General features: G+C 33.2%; 1 protein-coding gene across 1 annotated transcript in view; it reads right to left on the minus strand.

The window, feature by feature from the left end:
- Positions 1–4,537: 4,537 nt before the first annotated feature.
- The window catches only part of LOC150090782 (tyrosine-protein kinase Btk-like), a 118,452-nt gene continuing 110,508 nt past the window's right edge, over positions 4,538–12,481 (minus strand). Inside the window, exon 17 of the mRNA XM_090372160.1 lies at positions 4,538–4,612. Within this exon, the coding sequence (XP_090228286.1) occupies positions 4,538–4,612 (75 nt within the window). The remainder of the gene's footprint in view (positions 4,613–12,481) is intronic.

Genomic DNA, 12,481 nt, shown 5'->3' on the forward strand with positions numbered 1-12,481 from the left:
TTTTGGTTATTCCCAAAAAATGAAAGCCATCCTATGAAGCAGACATCTTGGAAACAACTCCTTCGGTATTTAAAACATATTACCAATAAAAACTTTTTATAAAAATGCAGAAGCAAGGAGAATACACTGAAAGGTAGTATGTATTGTGTACTTATGTAACTTGATCTCATAATAAAAGCTAGTGGTTACTACTTTCTAAATAATATTATTGACACAATTCTTATAAATACTAGCTTACAATATAGTTTATATATTTTAAATATTAGTAAAACGTATGTACAGTAGCAATGTATATCAGAGTAGGCAAGACATCACAAAATATTTAAATTACCATGCAATACATTTACTCGTAAAAATACCAAAAGAATACACAAAAAATTCACAATTAGTTTACATTGGTAGAATAACTGAGCACTAGACTGATTATTTCCTTCTTTTGATAAGATAATATTTAAAAGTTTGAGTATATTATTTAAAAAAAGTAAACATTATTTTTGCAAACAAATATTTAATTCTAAGTCTCATATGTACAGTAAACCCTTGCTATTCGTGTTTCTCCTTTTACAGTGGTGTTCGAAAATCATAAACTGAAGCAGCTGTATGCCACCAATAAGTTAGTTGTTTTGTTTGCATGCAGCTGTTGTGTGTGAATAGGTACACACAAAAAGTGATGTCCCACCCACAGTCTCAAGATTTGTAGGATTTTTCCTAATTATAACTCCCGAATACCAATGGTTTAATGTATTACATTGCAGGAATAATAATTATACATTATATTACCATAAAGAAATATTAAAACATGATTTATCAAATAAATTGAGCACTCTATCACAGCTATAATAATACAGAGTATTTAAGAAAATTTTTCCTGATAAAATGACTTCGAAAGTACAGCGCTAAAATGGAACATACTTATCTTTAAATGTCCTTTAAAAGAATACAGTTGAGTTTTTATATTTTATGACTTCCAACAATATTTACAAATAGTAGTATTAGTTCAGGGTGCTTATTATTTGCATATCAAAGCCTTTGAAAGGCATATTTACATTATTTTTCAGAAATTCTACAAGAGGTAAATATGAGTAGCATTCTATATTTCAGCTATTATAAACTAGAAACCATTTCTAACTTAATAATAGTAAAAGCTTTCAAAGTAATGGGATGTTATATCTCTGACTCTCAGTTTAAATGTATTTATATCTAAATGGTACTGAAAATATAAGCATGAACTTTCATAATTAATTATTATTAAGAAACAAATGAGCATTTTCATATATGAGTATGAGAGCTGTTTGCTGTTTTACTTAAATAGCTCAAAAAAGTAGAATACAAACTACTCCTCAAAGAGTATAATGAAATAGTTTTTGGTTTTTTTTTTTTTTTTTTTTTGAACCAAAAAATCTCTATAGCAACCACACAAATTTTGGTTTCAATCTGACCATTATTTTATTTATTTTATTTTTTTTTTCCCTTTCAGCACTGAATGAAGAAGTGTCGTAATGGATAAGTGGACTATGGATCAGTGAATCGGTTCCTCTTTCTGCAAGGGAAAACACCCAAGACAATCACAAAGTAACTTAATCTGAGTGTTTGTGAAATATTTAGGCATGCAGAAGTGTATTGAGAGGTGACAGAAATGTGTTATTTTGTCTAGTGACTATGTTGAAAAAGTGTAATACACATAGTGTTTGTTGTCTTCTATCACAATTACTTCTGGGTGAATACAAATCTTTTTTGAACCCCCCCCCCCTCTCGTAGGGCATTTCTTCTTGTCATAACTAGGTTGTGGAAAAGAAAATAAGCTGAAATTCATTATGATGGTTTTGATTTTCTCATAAGTAGCAAATTTTCAATTACCACTCCTAAAGAAGGAAGTACATTGCTATTTAAGAGTGTCACTTAAATTTAAAAGTATTGGAGTGAGTAGATTACTCCAAATAAAACAGTAGAAAGGAACAGAACACTACTTTTGCATCAATTCTAAACACAGCTTTCAGTTTTGTTCTAGCGTTTGTGATAAAAGGTGTTTTGTTTTTCCATCTTTAAAAACAGAATGAAGTATAAATATGAATGCTTTTCTTAATATTTATAATGTTGCTTAGCAATTTTTAAAAAAAATGCATTTCTTCAAATATGTTTAACCCTTTGTGGTCTGATGTTGCAACTATCTGCAGTAATCATAAAATTCCACTTCCAGTCCAATGTCACAACCACCATGCTCATTGGCATTTCCAATTATGGAATTTTTTGTTTTCCTGCTGTGCTGGTACAGTTATTGTGCTAACATCTATTTACACAATCTGAAAAGCTAAATCAATTGTTAATGAGAGATGGCTTTTTTTTTTTATTTATTATTATTATTTTTTTTTAATCCTCTTTTAGCCAGATATCATGGTGCCATGAACACCAGCATTTCTGATTTTGAAATTTGTTCTCCCTACTGTACTACTAGCTTTGTTATTTGTACTGCCATCTATTTATATTTCAAATAAACAATCTGAAAAACTAAACCAATGCTTATATTCAACTGTCAATGGCAGGTGGCACAGTTAGGTTTTTTTTTTTTTTTGCCGTCTTTAAGTATCTCTATTACTGCACTATCATCCATTCATAACTTCATATGAACAATCTGAAAAACTAAATTGATGTTTATATTCAATTGTTAATGGCATGTTTTTTGTTTGTTTTTGTTTTCTTTTAATGCTCTTTCAAGTTTGATGTCTCAACTGGCTTGTTGTCAACATTTTTTATTATAAAATTTGTTTTCTGGCTGTATTACCATCCATTTATACTTCATATAAACAGGCTGAAAAACTATGTCAATGTGTATATTTGTTATTTATTTTAGCATAAAAGTCAAAAAGTAAACTTACTGAGTGTTTGTGAAATATTTAGGCATGCCATCAATATCTTAAAAGGCTTTTTTGTTAGGCCTGTTCTGAAGAAATTAGGAGGGGGACTCTTACAAATACAACAGTTTCTTACATAAATGAGTTTTTCGGTGTTATTATCAACATGGGACTAAATGTAAAAAAACTGATACAAAGGAAGAACGAACAGACGAATTCAATTTTTCAAAAATGTATTTGGCAGGAAGAGATTTCTGCACATATTTTGCAAATTTTAATCCTTTGTAGTACTGTGTGTTAAATTTTATCAGTGGGCTAATTTTACTTTTATATAAATCTGAATAAAGTACAACAAACATTTTAGCAGTATAGTACAGAAAATTTTGTTGTTAAGGGACATGATACTGGCTAGCATGGACAAGTACGAGGGTCTGTTTCTGAGGAAAAGTGCACAATCTTCTGGTTATGAATGATAATTGATCAACTGTTAGATGCAGTTGTGATAGTGCATACAAAAAATCAGCTGGAAACATGAAACTGAGTTATAGAAAATATATCTAAACCATGATGATTTCACTAGCTTAGTGGCAAAAGTCATGCTACTTTGTCATTTCATCGATGGAATGACTGCAATCAAGATTTGAATTACTTTAGTTTCACCTTAATCACCAGTTATTCGTATTCCCAAAATTTAATAAGAAAATTTTTTCAAGAATGTTAGTGACCAATATAATACCAACTAGGAGATCTGAGAAAAATGCAGTTCAAGTAAAGATTTTTTTTTTTTTTTTTTGGTAGTTGTTAGCGCATCGGCTTCTGTGGCCATATTGCACCTCCCAAGGTTTTTGCAGTACTTTGATCCAAGCCCGAGGCGGGAATCGAACCCGCGACCTTTGGGTTGCCGGGCAGGCACTTTACCCACTCGGCTAGCCCGGTCGGCAGTTCAAGTAAAGGGGCCTATGTGAAAAAACATTGAACTGCATACTGACCTAATTTTTATTCTCATAAATGCAAACTTTTTGATTTGTCACTACGCATCTTCCTAAAAGAAATGGATTTGTCATTAAACTCATTTATAAAATCAGAATAGGGGAACTAAATTAAAACTATAGCAATAATGTGATTTCTGAAATTGAATACTTAAAACTTGCCATTATTTAAAATACAATAGAGATTCTTTACTGAAAATGTAATGTTTCAACATTTTAATGTAAATATGTGCTTCTAAAAATTTCTCTTTCCTTCCCAATACACACATATAGAATTCTGCTTTGGTTAGATATAACAACTAGCTTTCATTTAACTCTAAAAGTATAAAATGCAACTTCACTTTTCATTAGTAAATTTTTTTTAAAAAAATGGTCCTAGGAATTTAAGTAAAGATATCTCAGTGGAAATATTCCTTGTTTACTATTTACATGTGTAAAAATTCAGTCTACATCCTTTTGGATAAACCTTTCTCCACCACACGTAAGCTATTCCATATATTTTTATGCTATTCCTTAATCGTAAATGTCTTAAAATAGTGAAAATTTGCTTATTATATTAAAAGCAAAAGATGAGTACCTTTTTTTTTTTTTTTTTCACTGAACTGTATAGTAACATGTGACCAATTTTTCATTGTTCATTATATTACTGGACAAAATAAGCTTCAGTAAATTAATTTGTGAAATTCTCATACATTGAGCTCAACCATCCTTATCTTCTAAGACTTTCTCTAATTGATATTTCAGATTCCTAAAGGAAGGCCTATCCTCAGGATGCTAGTTAAAAAAAAAAAAAAAAAAAAATGCTTTATATAAATCATTGGATGTTCAAAAAAAGTGACAAAGTACTAATTATCATCTTTAGACAACTCCAGTGTAACATCAGTAGTATTTCAGACAAAAATCCATAGTAAATAATTTCACTAAGCCACGATATTAATTAATAAATACTGTAGGTCCTTGACCAAAAAAGAAAAACAATATAAATTATAAAAACATTTAATATGTGTTTGTTCAAAGAGATCAGAAGATCAATTTTGGTATAAAATAAACTCTAAATTACTATATTTTATTTAACTCTTGGTTCAAAATTCATCCACCACAACCATGAAGTAGTCACCAGGGAGAAGTATGAACTAGCACATTATGACCAAAATAGTCCATGCGCCATTAAACCCTAACACAGCCAACCAACCCAGGAGAAGAGACAACATAATAAGAGAAAGAGACCACTGCCATTATGCAGTAAATTCAAGTCACAAGCCATGCAATGAGATGAAGATATCAGTCCCATTCTTGTATACATTAAATTCATACATTGTGAACACTTTATTATGTATACACTTAACTAATAGTGAATAGGTTCCCCTTTAGCCCAGATTCACCATGTGGACTCAACAAGGTGCTGAAAGCATGCTGGTCTATGTTGAGCTTGTTCTACTTCATCCCACAGGTCTCACATAGACTGAGGTTAGTGACTAGGGAGGACACTGTAGTATGTTGAATTCACCCTTATGTTCCAGGAACCAGTTCTGAACAATTCTGTCCTTGGGACATGCCACATTATCCTTGTGGGAGAACCCATTTGCAGATGGCTCCAATGTGGCATCCAAATGTTGTTCCACTAGTATAAAGGGGCTTACTGTGTACCATGAAAACACTCTCACACCAGCCTTCATCGTTGACATCTGGCAGGTGTCCATAGCTTAATGCCATTTTTGCCATATTCTGGTCCTCCATTAATGTGAAACAGCAGCAGAAACTGGGATTTATCAAACTGGGCATATTTTCCCACTCTTCTAGTGTTGGTGTTTTTTGTTGACATGAACCAGTTTGGTCATCTGCTGTGATATCCTATCTGTGGCAGGGTACAAGTTGTGCTTTCTGAAATTGTTCTTTGGTTATCACAGTTGTATTGGTTATTATCTGACTGACTAGCTTTTCTGTTGCCCTACACAACAAGTCTTGCCAATCTTCATTGGCTGAATGCCATTTCAGGTATATTGAGATTAGTGAAACTAATCTCAAAATATCTAAAACACAGGATCACGTGTGGATGCCAATAAGAGTATATGTGCAAGCGAGAGTGCCACTTCAGGAGAGTTTAGAAGACTAAGACCATGGACAACTGTCCAGCCCATTACCACTGATTACTGAACTTTCCTGAATGAAACTGTGGAGACAATGAATGCAGAAAAGTAAGTTTTCACAGGTAAGAACATTTTTCTTTGGATCTGAGTGCTTTAAACAGCTATGCGGTAACAAGGGGCAATTTATGGTTGCCACCATTGTTGCAGGATTTAGCTGCCATGCTCATATCAGGAAAAATCCTTGCAGATTTTTGTAAAACTACATGCAATTTATGTAGATCAACGTAGTTGTAGATGGTAAAACTTATGAATCGCAACCATCAGAAATTTCCATTCCCTTCCCCCGATTTTGTTTGACTTATCTGACGATTGCTCAGCAACGAAACTAAAAAAAGGAAATCTTTCATGCACAATATGTCATTAGAGTCTGCTCTCTCGGTTGTATACGGTACCATGTCTCAGAAATCGTGAAGTAATAAGTAGCAAGACTTGAAAAAAATCAACCAAAAATGAGCTCAGAAACTTGGGATGAGGAACAGGATTTGAACCATACAGTTCAAATTCCATAAACTAAAATCAATGGTAATCCCTCTCAGACTCTGTCTGATTATGATGATACAAGGCTTGGACTAGCTTCCAGCAAGAGAAATAGAATAAAAACTAGAACAACAAATGAATCTCCGGTTAAAATGGACAACGAAAAAGAAACAGGAAAATGAAGGCATTACAGAGGGCACAGAAATGACACCCCAGGGAGCTGGCTCTGCCCTTAAGTAATTAAATTAGAAGTTGTAGCTACTGAAACATAGCTTGAATGAACAGTTACAGAACTAAACATCCAAAATGAGCTATTTGAAGCTAAATTAGAAGCAAAGAAACACAAATGACCTTTATACAGGTGGTAAAGGGCCCTCCATGGCCAAAACATCAAACAAACAAACAAGAGGATAATATTGTCATAATTAGGCCAACTAAATCAAGTACATTAAACCCTAGTGAGGCAATAAAGAAGGCTATCACTACAGATTTAGAGCCTGAATTTTGGACCATCAAAATAAAAGGCATGGGAAAAACCAGAACCACAGGGATCATTATAGAAGCTGCCACAAAGCAAGATGCAGATAAAATAAGAAACAACCCTATTGTTTTAAACATAGGCCTGAAAAGCCTAAGACAAAAAGACCAGACATCTTTAATATTTGATATAGATAAGGCCATGACAGAATTGTATACCAAGCACTTTCGGGAATATATAACCTAGGAAGAACTAGCCTCAGAGTTCCACTTGAATACCAAATCCATATACAATCAAGCCTGTAACTGGATTGCAAAGTTATCTGCTAGAATATGGCAAATAATAACAAAGCAAAAGAGAATCTATGTAAGGTGGGATAGCCATAGATGCAGGGAACATTTCCTATATACCTAAGTGCTACAGCTGTCTGAAGTTCGGGCATACTTCACACACCTACACCCAAAAAGAAACGACCTGTGCAGTCAGAAGTCATGATTACAAAGAGTGTAGAAAAACACAGGAGGCAAAATTTCTCACAGGAAACCTAAAATGATGACAAAAACAATAATAAAAAAACCAATAAAAAAATATGGTTATCCCACTTTGATTATTTTACACTAAAAGCTATATATAATCTATGAAATGAAGAAATTAGTAATGATGATTTCTATGAACAGGAACTCCCCGACCTACATAAGTCAGATTTTACACGTCAGAATTTCCCTAAATAAGCATTTAGGGAAATTCCACACTCGTAACTATGCACAGTGAATTTGATAGAAGCAAAAAAAAACAAAAATGTTCGACAAACATGTAAATAGAATTGTTAAATTTTTTTTTATCTCATGTGCAGGAAAAATTACAAAGTGTCCAAAATTAAAAAAAAGAGAGAGAAGACAGGCATAATGTCAGCAAGTTTTACCTTTCGAGCATCATTGCCAGAATTAACTCTACAGCTGATAAGCACGCCGCTGTGGAAATTGAGGGCTGTGGAGATTTAGAGAGATTTTTTCCAACATGTCACAAAATTTCTCTGCAGCTGCAGAATCAGTACTGGAAACTTCACCACATACTTTAATGTTTTGGAAACTAGTGCAATGCTTGAACCAATTAAACCACACTTTGCTTACCACAAACTTAGCTTGGGGTTTGCTGTACTTATCGTTATCTTCATAAATACTTCTTGCTTGACTGGTCATTAGATTCAGGAGCACTTTCTTCTGAATCTGATTTTCCATCCATATTATTAATAGCTTTTCCATTTGCGATATAGCACCTGAATGCTGTTTTGCAATCGCTGTTGGGGCGGACTGGCCGCGGTGTGAAATACATTGATCCTTTAACATGTTCTTTTATACACGCACTGTCCCTTAAAATAGTATTCACTGTTGAAGCAGCGAGACCTAATTCTGTGCAATAGATGACAAACTTTGTCCTGCTTCATACTTCTTAATTAATCATCTTCATTTCTAAGTCAATTTTGTTTCGTTTCCTAGCACTGCCAGCACTTGCACTTCATCATTGTAATCAGTAAATAGGAATGAAGAGAAGTTTCTGAAAAGTTATTTATATGATTGAAGATTTCAGTGAAAGGGGAACACATTTCACCATAATAATGTAAAAACCCACACAATTCCAGTTATTGGGATTGTTGCAAAGGCAACAAGATCGAGTTTACTACCTGTTTATAATTAGATTCATTAACAGAAATAACCAATAAACCGGAAAGTGCAAATTTTTTTATGGTAGTGACCTCCAGAAAAATATCACAAAGTCGTTCAAAATTGATTCTTATAACGGAGCGTATGATAATGATGAAAGTGTAGTGCAATTTCCATTATAAAAAATAACCTTTTAGAGAGATAAATAGCTTAGTTATATATATAGCAAAAATTTCAACTTCCAAGATCTTGGAACGAATTACAAAAAAAAAACCAATGCGTTATTGGATTCACATTGCAATATTTTCACGATATCTCCATTTATTCGTACGGGATGCAAAATACATTTTCACTATTTTTTAAAGTTTGCACTGGCCGACAAAAACATACATAAAGTCAAACTTCCATAAGTAGGGAAGTTCCTGTATTTTAGGGCAGTAGGATTTCAACTACCATAATTTGCCTATCTTCAGTATTACAACAATAGCATTTAATTCTTGCTGGCCAACTGAAAAAAAAATCAATTTTCAGGGCCCTGAAAATTTGATTTTTCATGTGTGGTGCTGATGGTCTCACACTTTTATCATTTACTACTTGAAGGTCTTCATAAATGGATAAAATTTTTCATCAGCTAAACAATTCTCAAACGGCACTACTCTCTTCTGACCTGTATTCAACTTGCAAGCTCCTATGATACTAGTAAAAGAATGAAACAGAAAGTGAAGGGAGGTCTCACAGGCATATTGATCCAATAAATATCCAAGCAAGAAGTAAAAAAAAGTGTGCTGTCAGAGTACCGTTTAGAGTGGGATAAGTGTGTGAAAATGGGGAATGACTGAGAATATCTTATAAGTGTTAACTGTTGTACCCTAAAACTGTAAAAAAAAAAAATAATAATAAATAAATAAATTAATTAAATTGGCTATTCTTTCAGGTTAAGTTATATAAATGTGAGTGAATGTCATGGATATGAATATTTGTGATTAGAACAAAAAAAAAAAAAAAAAAGTGGTATCTTGGTAGTTGTTATATTTAGGTGACACCTGTGTGCTGCTCTTTGTATGATGATGAATGTAAGACTATAAATATGTGAGTGTTTTATTATGTGTTGTTATTGTCTACCCCTAAATACACACATATGTAAAACAAAAAAAAAAAAATATATATATATATACACATATTTGAATAAAGTTTAAATATAGTTGGAAACGAAATCTTTCATAATAAAAAGGATACAGCATACATCAGAGGCAGCAAAAAGCATATTCCTCTACATGATGCTTGAAATATAACCATACAAATAAATTAGAATAAGGATTAAAATAAAAATAAAATAATGCCAGCAGTATGGCAAGCCAAGAGCAAAAAAAAGTCGAAATTAAATCAATCCAAACAGGGAGGGAAGAGAGGGGTAACAAGAATAAAAATATTGCAGCAGAAACTCTCTAAAATAATTTAGAAAATCTAAATGTACGAATAATAATTCATTGAGTTTTAAAAGCCAATTAAATAGAAATTTAATGGTGCCCCCTCTGACAGGCACCAGGTCCAAATTTATGTGAAATATCACCAACACACATGTAAACCACTACAATAAAACAAAACCAAAATAAACCAAAAATAGACTGACCATTACGCCCCATCTCAACAGAGGACCACAAGGCCAATAATGGTCAGGGAATCGCTGCATTTTGAATGCTAGACAAATCGCCACAAAGGAGAATCGATCGAAAGATCAGTCCGCCACCCAATGCCCAGATCGAACCACCAATGCAGGGGAATTGAACAGTGGTGGTCCTGATGGCAGCGAAAATTAAAAATAGAACAGATACAAGCACTCCAGTGCAAAGCTAAACTACTGGCGAAAGTAATCTTAACCAGTTTATATAGACTAATAATGAACTATGGATGGCAGCACAGTCGCAGCGTTAGCAATTCGCCCATATCATGTGATATAATTATACATATATTTGAATAATGTTTAAATATAGTTGGAAACAGAATCTTTCATAATAAAAATAAAAAGGGTACAGCATACATCAGAGGCAGCAAAAAGCATATTCCTCTACATGATGCTTGAAATATAACCATACAAATAAATTAGAATAAGGATTAAAATAAAAATAAAATAATGCCAGCAGTATGGCAAGCCAAGAACAAAAAAAAGTCGAAATTAAACCTAAATTAAATCAATCCAAACAGGGAGGGAAGAGAGGGGTAACAAGAATAAAAATATTGCAGCAGAAACTCTCTTTTAAAACTCAATGAATTATTATTCTTACATTTAGATTTTCTAAATTATTTTAGAGAGTTTCTGCTGCAATATTTTTATTCTTGTTACCCCTCGCTTTCCTCCCTGCTTGGTTTGATTTAATTTCGACTTTTTTCGCTCTTGGCTTGCCATACTGCTGGCATTATTTAAATCCTTATTCTAATTTATTTGTATGGTAATATATATATAAAAAAAAAATACATGTGTATATATATAAAGGTGGATATTAGAGCTGGAAAAGGAATTAGAAAATGTGAATTGGAATACCATCGGTTTGGCTGAAACAAGAAGAAATGAATCATAAGTTTATCAAGTGGAAATCTGCTGTACACCAATGGAAACAGTGAAAGGAGCGAAGGTGGAGTTGGCTTTCTGGTCCATAAAGATATAAAAAACAACATTTTGGAATTCAAAAATACACCACCAAGCGTGTCAAGTCTACTACTCAGGATTTCTAAGAGATACAAGCTAATTGTTATAATGATTTATGCACCAATGTCAAGCCATGATGATTAAGAGGTTGAAGAAATGTACACCGATATTGAGTCTTCTAGATGAGCAGAAAACCCACTACACTATCATTATGGGGGACTTAAATGCTAAGGTTGGAAAGAGACAAAACAGTGCAGAAAGGGGAACTATAGGAAATTTTGGAATTGGTGAAAGAAGTTAAAGGACTTGTGGAATTTGCAGAATCTTGAGGATTGTCAGTAACGAACCATTTTTTCAAGAAAAGGGTGAACGGAAAGTGGACATGGATGAGCCCAAATGGATTAACAAGTAATGAAATCGACTTCATCCTCACTAACAGAAGATGTATCGTGAATTATGTTACCGTCCTGAACAAGGTGAATGTTGGAAGTGATCACAGAATGGTAAGATGCACGAAAAGAAAGGAAAAACTGACTCAAGTAAATAATACAAAGGTCTTTGAGATAACAGAAGAGGAGAAAAACTAGTATGTACTGGAACTTAAGAACAAGTTTGAGCTTCTGCAGACTGCTCAGGACCAAGATATCGATGAGGAATATTACAACTTTCTGAAAGTGATAAAGCCCAACAAACCTACATGTAAAAAGAAATCCAAAGAAAAAATTAGTCAAGAAACACTTGTCATGATGAACTGAAGATAACAAATGAAGAGCAAGATTAACACTAACAAGGAGAAAATTGAATATACTGAGTTATGCAAAGCCATTAGAAAGAAACTCAGAGAGGACATAAGAAGATTTAACACAAGAAAAGTAGAACAAGCATTAAGGGAAAACAAAGGACTTTAATCAGCAGCTATGAGCAGTAATACAGAAAGACAAATGATACGGAAACTGAAGAATACCGATGGTGTACTTATAAATAGCAGAGAAGGCATAATGCAAATAGCAGAAGACTACTATAGAGAATTATACAAGGAGTGAGGGAATGATGCCAGCAGTGGGGAAGCTGGATCGCAAATTAGTAACACATATGACATACCCGATATCCTTCCCAATGAGGTAGAACATGCGTTGAAGAAAATGAAGAATCTGAAAGCCTCAGGGGAAAATAAAGTTATGTAGAGTTGTTAAAATTGGGAGGAAGAGACATAACACAAAAACTGGCAAGGCTCTT

This window comes from Mastigoproctus giganteus, chromosome 1 (assembly GCF_048544385.1).
Source record: "Mastigoproctus giganteus isolate SK-2022 chromosome 1, ASM4854438v1, whole genome shotgun sequence".
Lineage (NCBI taxonomy): Eukaryota > Metazoa > Arthropoda > Arachnida > Uropygi > Thelyphonidae > Mastigoproctus > Mastigoproctus giganteus.